We start from the raw sequence: 20,654 nt of genomic DNA, 5'->3' as shown, positions 1-20,654 counted from the left end.
CATGGCATTGGCCCTAGAAGCCAGCAATCCAATGTCTCTTTGAGCATCCCTCATAAATAAGACTGCGTCTTTTATATGGGCTAGAGTTAGGAATATAGTATTCTTATCCATATTATCAAATTGATCTGTCAGCTCATCTGTCCAAGCTGCAATTGCGCTACACACCCATGCCGACGCAATCATCGGTCGTAGTACAGCACCCGTATGAGAATAAATACACTTTAAAGTAGTTTCTTGCCTGCGATCTGCAGGGTCCTTAAGGGCAGCTGTGTCAGGAGACGGTAGCGCCACCTTCTTGGACAAGCGCGTCAGGGCCTAGTCCACAGTGGGAGGTGATTCCCAAATCTCCCTGTCCTGTTTAGGGAAGGGGTATGCCATATAAATTATTTTGGGGATCTGCGGTCTCTTCTCCGGAGTCTCCCAAGCTTTTATAAAGAATTCATTTAATTCATGAAATGTGGGAAAATTAATAATCTGTTTCTTTTTCACAAACATATGTACCCTTGTGTCGGGGACCGAGGGTTCATCCTCTATATGCAAGACATCCCTAATAGCCACAATCATACCCTGAATGGCTTTAGTCACCCTAGGGTGCAATTTCACTTCGTCATAGTCGACACTGTAATCAGAGTCCGTGTCGGTAGTAGTGTCTTGTGTTAAGGGACGTTTTTGAGACCCCGACGGGCCCTGTGAGTTGGTCCAATCCGAGGATTGACCCCCTGATGTTCCCCCTAATTCAGCCTTATCAAGCCTTTCATGTAAAGATGCCACCCTTGCATTTAACATATGCCACATGCTCATCCAATCCTGAGTCGGCACAAGCGACGGGGACACACCACTTATTTGCTCCACCTCCTCCTTGGAGAAGCCTTCCACTTCAGACATGTCGACACACATGTACCGACACCCCACACACACAGGGAGTTACCTATAAGGGGACAAAACCCAACCAGGCCCTTAGGGGAGACAGAGAGAGAGAATGCCAGCACACACCCAGCTCTTAAAACACTGGAATATATGACCAGATAGCGCTTTTATATATATTTATAATGTTAATCTCCACTCACTGCGCGCCAATGTGCCCCCCTCCTCTTTTTTCCAGCCTGTGAAGCTCAGCAGGGGAGAGAACAGGGAGCCAGCGTTTTCTCATGCAGCCTCTTTGGAGAATATGGCGCTGGTTAGTGCTGAGGATCAAGCCCCGCCCCCCCGACGGCGGGCTTCGGTCCCTTCATGATATTTTAAGAAAATGGCGGGGGTCCGTGGATTTACTGTCCCACAGCCTAATCCACCCTTTTTATGGCCAAATTGAGGTTTATTGCTGCCCAGGGCGCCCCCCCTGTGCCCTGCACCCTACAGTGCCTGATTTGTGTGAGTGACTGGGAGCAATGCGCGCTTACCTCATCAAGATCTGATGTCTTCTGCCGCCTGAAGTCTTTTCCTCAATACTCACCCGGCTTCTATCTTCGGCATCTGTGAGGAGGACGGTGGCGCGGCTCCGGGACGAAACCCAGGTGAGGCCTGCGTTCCGACTCCCTCTGGAGCTAATGGTGTCCAGTAGCCTAGAAGCAGTGCCCAACTTTACAAGCCAGCTCTTCTTCTCTCTCCTCGGTCCCACGATGCAGGGAGCCTGTTGCCAACAGGACTCCCTGAAAATAAAAAACCTAACAAAATTCTTTAAAACAGAAAACTCTGGAGAGCTCACTGCTTTGTACCCTTTCTCCTCTGGGCACAGAATCTAACTGAGGTCTGGAGGAGGGGCATAGAGGGAGGAGCCAGTGCACACCCATAGTCAAAGTTCTTTTAGGTGCCCTATCTCCTGCAGAGCCCGTCTATACTCCATGGTCCTTACGGAGTCCCCAGCATCCTCTAGGACGTAAGAGAAATAATAGGTTACTCCAATTATTGCTTTCTGACCAGCGTTCACTGGCATTGGGAACCTCTCTTTCTTATGAACAATTCACTTTAAAGTGGAAATATTATTTAAATACCCTGGACTTATCGCAACTACCTAATCCTGTTTCTTCCTTTTCATCCTGACTAAGGGGTCTATTCATGCAGCAGTGAAAAGCCCTGTTTTGCGTTAAACAGGGCTTTTCTCTGCTTACCGCAATTCACAGAGCGGGTTACCGTGGAGAAGTCTCTGACTTCTCCAGCGGTACCCCCGCTCTGTGCCTGAATCGCATCACCATACCTTTGTATGGTGAGTGCAATTCATGAAGGTGCGGAAAGCTCTGCTTTCCGCTTCTCCATGGAGTTCAGGTTCGCCATCTGAGGACGGCGTAACCTGAACTGTAGTGCGGAGACGTCAGGGAAGCTCAATGCTTCCCTGATCGCTGCTCTGCACCTCGCGCTGGCTCCGCCCCCCGACCTCCCAGCAACCACTGCGGCCGGCCGGGAGGTCAACACCCTGCGCATGCGCAAAGGGACCCGCCGCTGGACTCCGCGCATCGCCGGGAGGGATCTCTGGAGAAGACCTCACCGCAGGAGCCCCAGACACCGCAGCGCATCGTCGGAAGGGTGAGTATACATGAATTGCTACTTATCACAGCTATACATCGCATCGAAGAGATGCGATGTATAGTGATAAGTAGCAATTATGTTTTCGTTTTCTACATGAATAGACCCCTAAATATCTTGATTCTATCCCTTTTCATTACCGTGTCTCTATATTCCCAACAGCAATACACTATATTTAGATATGCATTTATTACTAGTACTGTATTGTACCCAATGTATCCACTCATTGCATAGCTTTGTAATAATAGTTATAGCATAATCGTCTTCCTTTTCTATTATTATAACTTTGGTTACTCCTTGTAGAAATTGGTTATAGACTTCTATTACATATATTAGTCTATATTCTCTTATTAATATACCTCATCTGTTGGATAACTCTCTCATTTGTTATCATTTTATTATGTCAATTGGATTAAATCTGCTCATTCCTATTTGATTCTTCCCTCCCCCTTCTTGTCTTTGTTTGTCTTCCCCCAAAAAGTTAACTATTTCACTTTGTCGATACTTGGCACTGTTCTATATCGAATCCAGCTTTGTCTTGGTTTCTGGATATTGGATATGGTGAATACCTCCGTTTCATCCTTAATTCTTGACTTTGATAATGTATGTCTATGTTATTACTGTACTGTTATACTTTGCTTATAATGTGCAAAACGGCTTCAATAAAAATGATTAAACTAAAAGACATTCACCTTTTCATGTGTACAGAAACATATGCAATGGCATGAAAAAAATCCCCCTTTCTGATATCTTTTATTTTTGCATATTTGATACACTTATTGTAGTTTTTAAATGGTCATTTTATCTATTGAAGAAAAAAGTTATTCAATCTCTATATCACCCATGTGAAAAATGATTTGCCCCCCCTTAACTTAACAACAGATGTTGTGCCAACTTTATAAGCAACAAGTCTCCCAGTCTTTCTCATCGCTGTGGACAAATTTTGTCCCACTCTCCTTTACAGAATTGCTTTAATTCAGCTACATTGGAAGGTGTCCAGGCATGAACTGCCCTTTTTTTTTAAAGTGCTATTTATGAAACAGATCACAAAAATACACATCATACAGATAGCAAAAACATTTGCCTTTTTGCGGTTCTGCCACAGCATCTCAATTGGATTGAAGTGCTTTCCTCAGGGCACTCCAAAATGGTTTTTGTTTCTTTTGAGCTATTCAGAGGTGGACCTGTTCTTGTGATTCAGATTATAATCTTGCTGCATAACCCAAAAGTGAATACATTTCAGATCATAAACTGATGACCGGACTACGGGCCTAATTCAGACCTGTCATGCAGGCTATTTTTTGCACTGCTGCGACCAGGTAATCGCGCCTACAGGGGGAGGGGGTAAGGGCTTTGCAGGGGTGCGAAACAAAAGTTTCTGCACAGCCCAGGACTCGCATGCTGCGCCGATCCGGGCCGGCAGTGGCGTCAGGGACCCTCCTCTGAAATGGTTGGGCACGCCTGCGTTTTTCACGAAACTCCCAGAAAACGATGAGTTGCCGCCCAGGAATGCCTCCTGCCTGTCAATCTTCTTGCGATCACCCTTGCGATCGCTTTCCTCATAGAAGCCGTCACTCTCCGGTGACCCCCGTCACCAGGCAGCGAAGCACCTGCACATTGCGGGTCACATGCATGTGCAGTTCAGACCCGTTTGCATGGCTGCGAGAAAATGCAGCGTGCGAATGGGTCTGAATGAGGCCCATTGTGCCCGATTCAGCATGGGTTGTAGTTGTGCGACAAATTGCACAACAACATCCCTTTTTTCGAACAGGCTGGGGGACTCGCAGCACAGGGCAAGTCCACCTCGCATGCCTGGTCCTGTTTCCCCTCTAACGCTTTACAGCGATGTGCTCGCATGACTAGGGTTGATGCCTTGCCTATGCAGCCTAGCTGCAACGCCAGTCGGAGGTCATCCATCTTTTGGATCGCATCGACTGCGTGTGATGTCATGTAGCCGCTGTGGCCTGCCCCCAGGCACACCTGCATTGTCCAGACCGTGCTCCGCAAATGGTGCATCAATGCCAACAAAACACGGCGTCGACACCCCATCTTCACCTACCCGCCAGTTCTTAAACTGCAATCACGTACGATTGCAGTTTAAGACCTCTCGCATGCATGCACCGCCATGTGCACATGTGCGGAAGTGTGGAAATCGTCAAATAGCGATTTCTGCACTTCTGTGGGGCTAGCTGAATTAGCCCCATTATCCCTTAGAATTTTCTGGAAGAGAGTAGAATTCATGATTCCATCAAGTTGCCTAGGTCCTGAAGCAGCAAGGCATCCAACACCAACACACTAACACGACCATGTTTGGCAGTTGGTATGATGTTTTCTCTTTCTTATAGTGGAATCAGGAATCATGAATGCTGACATTAATTAAAGCGCACAAGGCCTGTATATCCTTAGATGTTTGTCTGGGTTCTTTTTTGAGAGAATTGTTAATGTGGTTGCAGAGCAATTTTGGTAGGCTGGCCACTACTGTAATAGAATCACCACTGTTCCAAGTTTTCTACATTTGGAGATAATACTGTATGTCAGTGTTATAATATGATGTGGTTCACTGGAATTCCCGAGCCTTAGAAACTGCTTTTTGACCTTTTCCAGACTGATATCTTTCAATAACTTTCTTTGTCAATGCATTTTGATTGTAGTATACTGGAACTAATTCAGATCCCGCAGGCTCTGCGGCATATAGTGCAAAGTACCAATGTTCAGTACTTTTCGCATGCCTCGGACCCATACTGCACATGTGCAGTATGGGTCCAGCAACGTCTTATAAACTATGGCTGCAGATTGTCACTGATTGACAGTCTGCTGCCTCCATTTTGGGGGAGTGACGAGGCCAGGATCTCCTTCAGAAGATGGAGATTTCTTGACCTTTTCGTAGGAGCAGTGGCGGCCGGCTTGCTCAACCCCATGGATCACGCAGCCGGCTGATGTTTCAGGTGATCTGATGCTGCATCCTGTGTCTACTTATTACCAGACACCTCCGGTTGCACTACCATACACTACCAAGGAAGCAGCAGTGATGCCTCCTCCACTCACATCTGAATTAGGTCTGCTACGCTGCTTTTTGAGACCTTTTAGCCCACTTCACATAGCTAGAAATGTTCTTTTTAAGTGATGTTTAGATTCAGTCGGGCTTACAGCAATCAAGCCTGATTGTGTCTACTTTAATTGAATGCAATTATCAATTCAGTTTGGTTCATTAGTTTAAATGGGTAACCAAGGCGGCAATAACTATTTCACACAGGGTCAGTTGGTGTTGGATAAAATGGATAACTTTCTTCCTTCAATAAATTATCATTTCAATACTGCATTTTGTATTTATTTGGGTTGTCTGTTTCTTATATTCTATTTTGTTTGAAGAGCTGAAACAAATAAATGTGACAAATATACAAAAACAGAAGAAATCAGAAAGGGGCAAATCTTTTTCATGCCCCCGTATATAAATCTTTTTATGACAAGAATCATAATGTACAGCTTTAAATAGTGTTAATACTACACTATAGAGTAATAATTCTTAATACAGTTCAAAATACAACATACATACTATTATACACAAGGTGGATATAATTATACTATTTGCTGCTAATAGAGATAGTTTGAAGGAGAAATTACTATAATAAATAATTAATTAGTTTATTCATACAGAAATTTACATCAACCTTAACCAGAATGGAAGTAAAGATTGACGGGAACAGGGGAAACCTAGACAGTACATCTGCAAATTTGACAACTGTGGAATTGAGCCAATAAGCCAATGTCCAAAACTGTCCCAGCAAAGTAGAAAGTGAACTCTTACTATCAGTTGGCAGTTTTGTAAAATAATTTAAAGAAGTGATTTTTACACAGTAGGGGGAAATTTACTAAGGTGGGAGTTTTTTTTTAGAACTGGTGATGTTGCCTCTAGCAACCAATCAGATTCCACTTAACATTTATCTAGCAGCTTTTAGAAGTAAATAGATAGAATCTGATTGGTTGCTATGGGCAACTCTCACCATAGTAAATGTACCCCAGTGTGTAGTGCCTTTTAAAATTCTCTGAATAAAATCTGTTAAAATAAATTTGAAAATCACTGCAGCTTGATAATTAAATCCCTGAAATAGTTGCAGTTACTATTCTTAACCCCAAAATGTATTTTGATAGCAACGCATACCATAAGTACTGCCTGGTTTTTAAAGAAACTTTTACAGGAGGGGAAGCAACATTATAAAGCAATTAAACGGTGGTATTTCTAAATGTACACCCATGTCAATTTAGATGATCAAAGACATATCATTTAGAATAAGCAAATGCAAAAAATAAATATTTTTCAGATTACTGTTTTAACACTATTTTCATACTGTCTCGGGGTGACTTACCGATTGCATCAGTGTAGGAACTGATAACTTACACCACAGGCGACAGAAAAGCGAGGGGATGATGCTTAAAGTTACAGCCAACAATAATATAAGGCACAAATACCCATTATTTATGGAATTCAGCATGGCACCTTGAACAAAAACAAAAATTCATTTGTAATGATAATCAGCATATGGGTTCAGTTGCTTTGAACATTTCTATGTAATATAACCAATATAGCCATATTCCCAGTTCTTACACCAACTAAAATAATGAAACACTTGATTGATGTTAAATGTTATTAACTTATTCATTACAATTAAATTATGAAAACATGGTTTAGAAAGCCATCAGCATTGCAGAAAGTAAGATGTAACAGACTTGCATATCTCCCCCGGCCCGCACAGACTGGATTGTGAGAATAGACCGCTCCCCTTACTTCAAATTTCTTCATAAACATGCCCCAAATGCTTTCACAAGAGGACAACTTCCAATATTTCAAAGGGGAAGGTGCCTCACAAAACTACTAAATATAACTTTTGCCACTAGAAGCCAGTGGCGGTGCAGCTAAGGGGCCCGTTGCAGACAGCATTAGCATCAGGCCAGCCAAGTACTAATGAAGAGCCAGACTAACTCATTATAGTACACCGACGGCTTGAGCGCAACACGGGTCATGGGACTAATAAAAGGAGAAGGCGGTCCTACTGCAGGAGAGAGAGGCCCCTCCCATCATCTCGTTATTGACTCCTTCTCTCTGGGGCAGCCCTCCTGCTGTTCCCACTGAGGATCTTCTGATGTCTCTGGTGTGAAATCCAGGAGGCAGAAGAGGAGCCATCCTGCCTGGGGGATAGGATGCTGCCATAGAGCTATCTAGTGCTTCTCTGTTGTTGTAGATGTAAAGACCTCTGGGGGATAGAGCTTGGGGGAGTTTTTTGCTGCATTGTGGTTTTATTCTCTTTGTCCCCCATCACATCCAGGGCTATTACATCAGCAGCAGTTGCTGACCTCCCCCATCCTGTAATAAGCTAGCTCACTGGTTCACTGGTTTTTTGTCTGCAACTAAATATAATGCCTATAACCCCCAGCCAGGGGGGTTCCAAGCCTATGAGGCTATGAGGATGAGTATGGAGGAGGGGCAAAAACTCTGCACAACTGGACCCCAAGATTTCTATTGTCAGGCTTGCCTGCCCCTTCCAGCCAGCCCTCACTGTCACTTCTGCTCTCTCCTTCCTAGGTTGATCTGTGCAATAGAAGGGCTTGTAAATCCGGAAACAACTACTCACAGCAGCAAATGGTCGACATGGAAATGGTCAACACACACACATATGGTCGACACAAGGTTTTTGGAATTTTTTCACAATTTTTTACTTTTTCCATCCTTGTCTATCCATGTCACAAATCATAACCTTTAGTATCTTTGTAGTGAGCGAAGCGTTTAATGCAGGTCTGAGCACCAGGCATTATGCAGCTCTGTGTGCTCTCCCCTCCCCCAACAGAATGACAACAATCACTCACAGTGCACACAGCTCAAGCAATTTCCATCCCTCTCCCTCCCCGATCACAGCAGTGGCAGCTCTGTGTGATAGCAGTCACTTTACACAGTCACAGTGCACACAAAATAACTAATAGTTTTTTCAATGGACCAATAGGAAAGAATTATGCTGTGCTATATAAGAAACTGTAAATAAATAATTATGATGCTATATAACTTAAACTGGAACCACACTTCAACAGTGATTATGTGGCTGATAGTTACTGCTTATCCCAAGTACACAGATGTTCAGATGTCGCTAGCGCCCGGTGATTAAGATCCTGCATGCATGATAAATCTAGTCAGATCGCCTGTCAGGGCCAGTGTTCACTGCCCCTGACAGATCACTCAGCACACATAGCATCTAGCAATGACTGCTGCAGGAAATACAGCATCTAACAATGACTGCTGCAGGAAATACAGCATCTAACAATGACTGCTGCAGGAAATACAGCATCTATCAATGACTGCTGCAGGAAATACAGCATCTATCAATGACTGCTGCAGGAAATACAGCATCTAGCAATGACTGCTGCAGGAAATACAGCATCTAACAATGACTGCTGAAGGAAATACAACATCTAGCAATGACTGCTGCAGGAAATACAACATCTAGCAATGACTGCTGCAGGAAATACAGCATCTATCAATGACTGCTGCAGGAAATACAGCATCTAGCAATGACTGCTGCAGGAAATACAGCATCTAACAATGACTGCTGCAGGAAATACAGCATCTAGCAATGACTGCTGCAGGAAATACTAACAATGACTGCTGCAGGAAATACAGCATCTAACAATGACTGCTGCTGGAAATACAGCATCTAGCAATGACTGCTGCAGGAAATACAGCATCTAGCAATGACTGCTGCAGGAAATACAGCATCTAGCAATGACTGCTGCAGGAAATACAGCATCTAGCAATGACTGCTGCAGGAAATACAACATCTAGCAATGACTGCTGCAGGAAATACAGCATCTAACAATGACTGCTGCAGGAAATACAGCATCTAACAATGACTGCTGCAGGAAATACAGCATCTAGCAATGACTGCTGCAGGAAATACAGCATCTAGCAATGACTGCTGCAGGAAATACAGCATCTAGCAATGACTGCTGCAGGAAATACAGCATCTAGCAATGACTGCTGCAGGAAATACAACATCTAGCAATGACTGCTGCAGGAAATACAGCATCTAGCAATGACTGCTGCATGAAATACAGCATCTAGCAATGACTGCTGCATGAAATACAGCATCTAGCAATGACTGCTGCAGGAAATACAGCATCTAGCAATGACTGCTGCAGGAAATACAGCATCTAGCAATGACTGCTAAAGGAAATACAACATCTAGCAATGACTGCTGCAGGAAATACAGCATCTAACAATGACTGCTGCAGGAAATACAGCATCTAACAATGACTGCTGCAGGAAATACAGCATCTAGCAATGACTGCTGCAGGAAATACAGCATCTAGCAATGACTGCTGCAGGAAATACAGCATCTAGCAATGACTGCTGCAGGAAATACAGCATCTAACAATGACTGCTGCAGGAAATACAGCATCTAGCAATGACTGCTGCAGGAAATACAGCATCTAGCAATGACTGCTGCAGGAAATACAGCATCTAGCAATGACTGCTGCAGAAAATACAGCATCTAACAATGACTGCTGCAGGAAATACAGCATCTAACAATGACTGCTACAGGAAATACAGCATCTAACAATGACTGCTGCAGGAAATATAGCATCTAGCAATGACTGCTGCAGGAAATACAGCATCTAGCAATGACTGCTGCAGGAAATACAGCATCTAGCAATGACTGCTGCAGGAAATACAACATCTAGCAATGACTGCTGCAGGAAATACAGCATCTAGCAATGACTGCTGCAGGAAATACAACATTTAGCAATGACTGCTGCAGGAAATACAGCATCTAGCAATGACTGCTGAAGGAAATACAGCATCTAGCAATGACTGCTGCAGGAAATACAGCATCTAGCAATGACTGCTGCAGGAAATACAGCATCTAGCAATGACTGCTGCAGGAAATACAGCATCTAGCAATGACTGCTACAGGAAATACAGCATCTAACAATGACTGCTGCAGGAAATATAGCATCTAGCAATGACTGCTGCAGGAAATACAGCATCTAGCAATGACTGCTGCAGGAAATACAGCATCTAGCAATGACTGCTGCAGGAAATACAACATCTAGCAATGACTGCTGCAGGAAATACAGCATCTAGCAATGACTGCTGCAGGAAATACAACATCTAGCAATGACTGCTGCAGGAAATACAGCATCTAGCAATGACTGCTGAAGGAAATACAGCATCTAGCAATGACTGCTGCAGGAAATACAGCATCTAGCAATGACTGCTGCAGGAAATACAGCATCTAGCAATGACTGCTGCAGGAAATACAGCATCTAGCAATGACTGCTGCAGGAAATACAACATCTAGCAATGACTGCTGCAGGAAATACAGCATCTAACAATGACTGCTGCAGGAAATACAGCATCTAACAATGACTGCTGCAGGAAATACAGCATCTAGCAATGACTGCTGCAGGAAATACAGCATCTAGCAATGACTGCTGCAGGAAATACAGCATCTAGCAATGACTGCTGCAGGAAATACAGCATCTAACAATGACTGCTGCAGGAAATACAGCATCTAGCAATGACTGCTGCAGGAAATACAGCATCTAACAATGACTGCTGCAGGAAATATAGCATCTAGCAATGACTGCTGCAGGAAATACAGCATCTAGCAATGACTGCTACAGGAAATACAGCATCTAACAATGACTGCTGCAGGAAATATAGCATCTAGCAATGACTGCTGCAGGAAATACAGCATCTAGCAATGACTGCTGCAGGAAATACAGCATCTAGCAATGACTGCTGCAGGAAATACAGCATCTAGCAATGACTGCTGCAGGAAATACAACATCTAGCAATGACTGCTGCAGGAAATACAGCATCTAACAATGACTGCTGCAGGAAATACAGCATCTAACAATGACTGCTGCAGGAAATACAGCATCTAGCAATGACTGCTGCAGGAAATACAGCATCTAGCAATGACTGCTGCAGGAAATACAGCATCTAGCAATGACTGCTGCAGGAAATACAGCATCTAACAATGACTGCTGCAGGAAATACAGCATCTAGCAATGACTGCTGCAGGAAATACAGCATCTAACAATGACTGCTGCAGGAAATATAGCATCTAGCAATGACTGCTGCAGGAAATACAGCATCTAACAATGACTGCTGCAGGAAATACAGCATCTAGCAATGACTGCTACAGGAAATACAGCATCTAACAATGACTGCTGCAGGAAATATAGCATCTAGCAATGACTGCTGCAGGAAATACAGCATCTAGCAATGACTGCTGCAGGAAATACAGCATCTAGCAATGACTGCTGCAGGAAATACAGCATCTAGCAATGACTGCTGCAGGAAATACAGCATCTAGCAATGACTGCTGCAGGAAATACAGCATCTAGCAATGACTGCTGCAGGAAATACAGCATCTAGCAATGACTGCTGCAGGAAATACAACATCTAGCAATGACTGCTGCAGGAAATACAGCATCTAACAATGACTGCTGCAGGAAATACAGCATCTAACAATGACTGCTGCAGGAAATACAGCATCTAGCAATGACTGCTGCAGGAAATACAGCATCTAGCAATGACTGCTGCAGGAAATACAGCATCTAGCAATGACTGCTGCAGGAAATACAGCATCTAACAATGACTGCTGCAGGAAATACAGCATCTAGCAATGACTGCTGCAGGAAATACAGCATCTAGCAATGACTGCTGCAGGAAATACAGCATCTAGCAATGACTGCTGCAGAAAATACAGCATCTAACAATGACTGCTGCAGGAAATACAGCATCTAACAATGACTGCTGCAGGAAATACAGCATCTAACAATGACTGCTGCATGAAATATAGCATCTAGCAATGACTGCTGCAGGAAATACAGCATCTAGCAATGACTGCTGCAGGAAATACAGCATCTAGCAATGACTGCTGCAGGAAATACAGCATCTAGCAATGACTGCTGCAGGAAATGCAGCATCTAGCAATGTATTAGGATAGGCAGAGGCTGTGGTTCAATACTTTGCTGTGGTGTGAAATTAGCAGAGTTCCCCATTGGACAACATCATCCCAGGGCTGTACTCTGCACATCCTTAGTAATGAATTCAAAGTACTTTTCATCTTTGTAATATCACTGTTTATTAGTTGGAATTTCTCCCCGCATCGCTTCAGGATATCCTCCTTCAGATTTACCGGTAGCGCCCCTTTTAACCTTGTTACCATCAAAGTTCACATTATTAACCCAAGCCAGGTACAGATGGTGTGGAACATGCTCCTGGCAAATGGCTTGGGCATATCAATGAACATGTCCCTTGCACAGGGTGAACAGCAATAAATCCGTTTTAGGTGGTATGTTTTCCACAGGTCTTCCTGCTATAACTGAAAAATATCTTTGTGTAAGTTGCTCAAGTGTGCTGAACATGTGTGGCACTCCTGTATCACTATCCCCAGTCCTTCTTACTGTTGGTTGCTGTACTGGTGTTATCGGTGCAGTGGCGCCTTTAGTGAAAAGTAGGTCATCTTCCATGTAGACATTGTCAAAATCATTTAAGAATTGTATGGGATTTTGAGATTCTCTCTCTTTCATCGTAGTACTTTGCTTTATAATAGCATTCTTCCACTCAACAGCAGCCTACCGAACTGACTCATGGACAGTTTTCTCAATTCTTTTACCTCACCCAACAGCTGACTCATCAACTCAGCACAGGTGATGGTACAGATACCGTCACTGACTCCCATGTACTCAAGTTTCCTATGGAGTCCAAGCGGGGATCTGCTACATGCAGGGCCGAATTAAGGGCCACTTGGGCATGGAGCTGAAAAAATTCAAGGGCCTATTGTGAGAAACGGGGGAGATGTGATCAGTGCTGTGTGGGTGTGGTGAGAGATATGTGGGCATGTACACCCATACACTATTAGCTCCAATATCTCCCTAAATATGTAAAAATATAAAAAATGGCATAATTTTAGGAGAAAAATAGAAATGCAATCTTAATATCATGATTTATGGGCGACCATGTGGACAGCTGTTGGCTAGTGATCATCGTGCTGCCATGACAATGGGCCTATTTTTATGTGGAGGCCTGGAGTTGTAGCTCCATCCACCTCATTGTTAATCTGGCCCTGGCTACATGGTAACACTGGTGTGACTGTACTGTTCTCTGGTAAAACTTTGTCTTGCTCCATTATACCAATGTCATCCATTAATGGCATTAAATTTGGTGTAGCTGGGTCCTTCTGGAAGTTCACTGCTTGCTCCACATTAATGCAGTTTCGAGAAAGGACTACACACTTTGCCTTTGCAGCTTTTTGTCTTCCATTTGGTAAATTTTCTTTCCCCACTTTTTTTCGTTTAGTGGTCTTCGGTACCATATTAGCAAGCTTCTTGGAAACACGTCTATTTGGAGATTTGCTATAGAAAGTCCTCTTCTTCATTCTGCTGGTCTTTGTGCACAGAAAGCGTAGTAATATGAAGTCCAATAGGTAACAGACCACTATTTAAACTGTGAACTTATTTGTACACAATCCTTTCTCAAGTTCCCATAGGTCAGTGGTTCTCAACTTCGGTCCTCAAGTACCCCCAACAGTTCATGTTTTCCAGGTCACCTACCAGTTGAACAGGTGTATTTATTACTCACTGACACATTTTAAAAGACCCACAGGTGGAGCTAATTATTTCACTTGCAGTGAGGAGACCTGGAAAACATGAACTGTTGGGGGTACTTGAAGACCGAGGTTGAGAACCACTGGCATAGGTTGTCCTTGAAATGATTGGACAGCTTTATGTGACATCCCACATTCAAACCTGTATGTACTGGTTTGCCCTTATGGGGGCCTATGAATCAAATATGTGGTAAGTTTAAAAAAAAATGTAATCACTTATTGTGTGTTTTTCGAGACTTTTTCTATTTTTTTTGGAAGTATGTATCATTTTTTTAAATCTAAAATGTGATTGCAATTAAAGCACAAAAATGCAATAATTATTGCTCTACTTTTCGGTCGTTTTATCACATTTTTTATAGCATTTCAAAAAAATTTTATGAAATGCACATGCTCTGTTTCAGAGCTGGACATGCACAGTGAGTTCCTTTGTGGTGTTCAGCACATACCTGACCTACAGCAGTAAAGAATAGCTAGTTTACTATGGGGACACTTATTAGACAAATAAAAGGGGAGGGAACTTTTAGAAGGTCAACTTGATTGGTTATTCTAATGACTGTTATAAACATGTTACTAAGATGAAATTCTACTGGCAGATAAGAACCACTTGGCCCATCTAGTCTGCCCTTTTCTTTTTTATACCATATTTTTATCTCAATCCTTATTTGATCCTTATTTTTTTGTAAGATATCCTTATGTCTATCCCATGCATGTTTAAATTGCTCTAATGTATTAGCCTCTGATGGGAGGCTATTCCACTTGTCCACTACCCTTTCTGTGAAGTAATTTTTCCACAAATTTCCCATGAACCTTCACCCTTCCAGTCTCAGTGCATGTCCTCGTGTCCTATTGCTTCTCTTCATTTGAATGTTTCCCTCCTGGACTTTGTTAAAACCCTTGATATATTTGAAAGTTTCTATCATGTCCCCCCTTTCCCTTCTCTGCTCCAAGCAATACATACTGAGATTTTTTTAGTCTTTCTGGGTATGTTTTGTGATGTAGGCCATGCACCATTTTAGTTGCCCTTCTCTGTATAATCTCTAATGTATTAATATCCTTTTGAAGATAAGGCCTCCAGAAATGAACACAGTATTCTAGATGAGGCCGTACCAATGACCTATACAGTGGCATTATTACTTCTTTCTTTCTGCTGCTGATTCCATTCCCAATGCAGCCAAGCATCTGACTAGCCTTCCTCATTGCTTTGTTGCATTAATTACCTGCCTTTAAGTCACCTGAAATAGTGACTCTTAGATCCCTTTCCTCCTCAGTAGTTTCTAGTATAGTGCCATTAATACTATATTTAGCCTTTGGATTTTTGAGACCCAAGTGCATGATTTTGCAATTTTTTCTGACATTAAACTGTAATTGCCATGCTCTTGACCACTCCTATGGTCTACCTAGATCCTCAATCATTTGTTTTACCCCACCTGGTGTGTCTACCCTGTTGCATACCTTTGTGTCATCTGCAAAAAGGCATACTTTACCTTTAATGCCATTTGCAATGTGACCAATAAAGATATTAAAAAGCACTGGTCCAAGCACATATCCCTGGGATACTCCACTGGTAACATTTCCCCCCTGTGAATGCACTCCATTTACCACAACTCTCTGTTTTCTATCCTGCAACCAAGATCTTATCCATTCAATAATTCCAGTATCCAATCCCAAACTTCCAAGTTTATTAAGCAGTCTGCAATGTGGAATAGGGTCAAAAGTCTTACTAAAGTCTAGCTAAGCTATATCCACGGCTCCACCTTTATCCATCACTTTAGTCACACAGTTAAAAAGTCAATAAGATTTGTTTGACATGATCTCCCCCCAGTGAATCCATGCTGTTTGGGATCATGTAAATTGCTGGATTTGAGATAATCTACAACTATTTATTTTAAGAGTGTTTCCATTAATTTCCCTACTACTGATGTAAGACTCACTGGTCTGTAGGTGTTTGCCTCTTCCTTGCTTCCACTTTTGTGCAGTGGGACTACGTTCGCTCTTTTCCAGTCCTCTGGAATTACTCCTGTAGCTAATGACTGGTTGAATAATTGTATCAATGGTGCTACCAGCACCTCATTAAGTTCTTTTAGTATCCTTGAAAGTACCCTATCTGGCCCCATAGATTTGTTCACGTTCAGCTTTGAGAGTTCTGTTAGGACCTTCTCCTTTGTAAATGTACCTGTTTCACTCTCCTGAATATCCCTGCAACTTAACAGTGGCCCCTTACCCTCTCTTTCAGTAGTGAATACTGAGCAAAAATAATCAAATTCTAATATATATATATATATATATATATATATATATAATGCAAACTGGAATGCACACACTTCCAAAGTAGAAATAAGAGGGTGCATGGTAATATATCATGCATAAAAAATATGAGGACTGTCCACATAAACCAGCACACCTGTAGTAGCAGCAAAAGATTAAACTTACTTGTTTTTTAATAAAATGCATCATGCAAGCATTGATGTAAACAGCAATACAGTAGAAAGATACTTAGCAATTCAATGCATTGTGGCAAGTGACAGCTCCTACAGCTGTTTCGGTGCAGCAGCACCTTCATCAGGAAAAAGCCAGCAGCACATCAGACCATCACCAAACACAACACTTATATACAGTACACAGACAATAAGAACAATCAATTACAAACACCTGTGAACTCTGCTTAAATTAACATCCAGGTGATCATCTTATCCATTGTTCGAAAGGGATTCACCGCGCTCCCCCTGGCGCCATGGTAACACAATTCCGGGTCAGGTGTGCACCATTTTACCTGCAGCCACTTCTGGTAAGCAGAACTATCTAAGACCAGTGCATCAGAGGACGGCACAGCGAGTTGCACCACCTGGAAGTGACGTGATCCCGCTTCTGACATCGACGGCAACTCAGTTATGCAGTCTTCGCCTCAGTAAGTGTCACCAATGATGCTCTAAGCAACACCTACCCTTCACAATCATCCAATGGCTCAAGCACCAAGCCAGGGGGCGGTGCAGTTCCATATGTAAACAATATACAACTATAGCATTTCCCTAAATATATTCAACAATCGGATATCAGAGATCACCTAATCACAACATGTTTAGGTTATAATATAAAATTAAACCTAAACAATATATATATATATATATATATATATATATGTGTGTGTGTCTTAAGGGAGCTAGGCAGATATTCACTTTAAGTTTGGAACTCTCTTCCAAATTTTGACCACAGTATAAAAAGTTCGATTTATTCACATACTACCGTTGAACAGAACATTGCAGTAAATAAAATTGCATTTATATACAGCGGAACATACAATTACAATGTAGACTTTAGTTTTGTAAAACACATGAATCCTGATTAATTCATCCAATGGTGTTTCTTAAAAGATGCCTGATGTTCTCATACTAGAGCCAAAACCAACGCGTTTCGTCCCGAAGGACTTCATCAGGGGTTCATATCTAGACAGTAGATATGCAGATAGTATAAACATTTATATTCATCATGCCTTAGTGATCAAATACCAAATTGGTGATCAAATACATATCAATGGATATTGGAAGAACTTTATAGGGCAAATAACAGATTTATCGGTAGTGTTGTTCCCACATGTAAAATCTGGAAGAACCATATCATAGATAAACCATCATATCGCAAAAGAATTTATTATAATCTTAAATACTACAGGAGGGGTTGCTAGTCCGAAATGGTTCCATACATTTAAATATATTAGTATAAGAGTAAGGGGGATGGATTTTTTTCAGAAACTAATGAAATAATAGAAACCATTTTCTTATAATAATGGTGATTAATAAATGACTACTAACAGTGTCTTTAGATTTTTTTTAGCACAGTGCAAAAATAAGATGGTAGTGTGAACATCACTGAGAAAGACAGCAACATACAGTTTTTTTAGATACCAGTATGCTACAATAATAAAACAACAATGCTGGATATACCAGTATTCACAGTTGGTCAGGCCTAAAACAAAAATAACACATGTACGATTTTTTCTAATTGCATTATACTCTTCCCAACATTGTTGACACATTTATAAAGTGGAAAAAATTATACATACCAATATGTTCATGCAATACAGGGATTTAAGCGCTGTATTCACAAATGGCTAAATTCATAATTATGTTGATCAAGCCTATGAAACAATTAGTGACATCTTAAAATATTTTTCTTAATATATTGATTGATCAAAAGAGTGTCACAGTATTGATTAAATTTCGTTTTTCAGAGAACTTTTATTACCCAGAAATAATATCATTAAAACCTGATGGAATTAGAAGGATTATTCCCTGGCTTACATTTAACACAGATAGAGCTTCTGTGATTTGTCTCTGAATAATATTTGTTACAATACCATGTTTTTTTTCAATATGGACAAGCATATGTGTATCAGCCCAAACTAAGGAAGGATGGGTTTATAAACCCTGAGCCGTGCCGTGAAGTGGCGGTGATAGTGGCTCAGCGCGGCCGTCTGTAAATCATACTTGCCTACCTGACCCTCTCCATGAGGGAGAAAATGCTCTGTTCCTGGATTTTCTTGGTAATGTATGATTGCCATCACCTGTGGCGAGCTAGTTAATTGATAAGAAAGGTGTTTCACCACAGGTGATGGCAATCATACATTACCAGGAAAGTCCAGGAACAGAGCATTTTCTCCCTCATGGAGAGAGTCAGGTAGGCAAGTATGCTGTAAATCAACTTATGTCGTGTATGAATGTCCGTATTGTTAACAATACGGGCATTCATACGCGTCATAAATTGATTTACAGACGGCCGCACTGAGCCGCTATCACCGCCACTTCACTTCCGCTCAAAAGACCAGAAGTGAGTGGTGGAACGCACGCCAGAGCCACAGTGGAACGCATTTAGGTATTAATGCGTCCACATCCCCGGGAAGCCCCGATAAACATTATGATTTATTGCACTATCTGCACTATTAATTGTACTAACAATAGGTCATGTTAATAATGATGTATTTATAATATAAATGGGTTTTTGGCAGTTAATTACTGGGGCACACACAGGAAGTGAGGTAGCACGGCTCAGGGTTTATAAACCCATCATTACAGCACATTGTTCACTGCTGTTCAGGAAAGCCTGGGAATCTGTTAAGTAAGTTACACTGTTGCTATTTTGATTGGTGTGTTTAGAACTATTCATCTCAAGGTTGACACTTTGCTACTTGTTAGATAATGTAACCATTTATCCTCTAAGTATGGGCTGATACACATATGCTTGTCCATATTGAAAAAACATGTTATTGTAACAAATATTATTCAGAGACAAATCACAGAAGCTCTATCTGTGTTAACTGTAAGCCAAGGAATAATCCTTCTAATTCCATCAGGTTTTAATGATATTATTTATGGGTAATAAAAGTTCTCTGAAAAATGAAATTTAATCAATACTGTGACACACTTTTGATCAATCAATATATTAGGAAAAATATTTTAAGATGTCACTAATTGTTTCATAGGCTTGATCAACATAATTGTGGATTTAGCCATTTGTGAATACAGCGCTTAAATCCCAGTATTGCATGAACATATTGGTATGTATAACTTTTTCCACTTTATAAATGTGTGTCAACAATGTTGGGAAGAGTATAATGAAATTAGAAAAAATCGTACATGTGTTATTTTTGTTTTAGGCCTGATCAACTGTGAATACTGGTATATCCAGCATTGTTGTTTTATTATTGTAGCATACTGGTACTGTATGTACAAAAAACTGTATGTTGCTGTCTTTCTCAGTGATGTTCACACTACCATCTTGTTTTTGCACTGTGCTAAAAAAAGTAAAATCTATAGACACTGTTAGCAGTGATTTATTAATCACCATTATTATAAGAAAATGGTTTCTATTATTTCATTAGTTTCTGAAAAAAATCCATCCCCCTTACTTTTATACTAATATATTTAAATTTATGGAACCATTTCGGACTAGCATCCCCTCCTGTAGTATTTAAGATTATAATAAATTATTTTGCGATATGATGGTTTATCTATGATATGGTTCTTTCAGATTTTACATGTGGGAACAACACTACCGATAAATCGGTTATTTGCCCTATAAAGTTCTTCCAATATCCATTGGTATGTATTTAATCACCAATTTGGTATTTGACCACTAAGGCATGATAAATATACATTTTTATACTATCTGTATATCAACTGTCTAGATATGAACCCCTGATGAAGTCCTTCGGGATGAAACGCGTTAGGTTTGGCTCTAGTATGAGAACATCAGGCATCTTTTAAGAAACACCATTGGATGAATTAACCAGGATTCATGTGTTTTACAAAACTAAAGTCTACATCTTAATTGTATGTTCCGCTGTATATAAATGCAATTTTATTTACTGCAATGTTCTGTTCAACGGTAATATGAGAATAAATTGAACTTTTTAAACTGTGGTCAAAATTTGGAAGAGTTCCTGATTTAAAGTGCTTATCTGCCTAGCTCCCTTAAGAC

At 41.3% G+C, this 20,654-nt stretch overlaps 1 protein-coding gene across 1 annotated transcript in view; it reads right to left on the bottom strand.

The window, feature by feature from the left end:
- The window catches only part of LOC135046821 (phospholipid-transporting ATPase IK-like), a 1,701,102-nt gene that overhangs the window by 42,379 nt on the left and 1,638,069 nt on the right, over positions 1 to 20,654 (bottom strand). Inside the window, exon 27 of the mRNA XM_063955407.1 lies at positions 6,882 to 7,012. Coding sequence (XP_063811477.1) covers positions 6,882 to 7,012 — 131 coding nt within the window. The remainder of the gene's footprint in view (positions 1 to 6,881; positions 7,013 to 20,654) is intronic.

Source organism: Pseudophryne corroboree, chromosome 1 (genome assembly GCF_028390025.1).
Source record: "Pseudophryne corroboree isolate aPseCor3 chromosome 1, aPseCor3.hap2, whole genome shotgun sequence".
In the NCBI taxonomy this organism is placed as follows: Eukaryota; Metazoa; Chordata; class Amphibia; order Anura; family Myobatrachidae; genus Pseudophryne; species Pseudophryne corroboree.
Note: the sequence above shows the minus strand (reverse complement) of the source record. Positions and strands in the feature narration are given on the sequence as shown.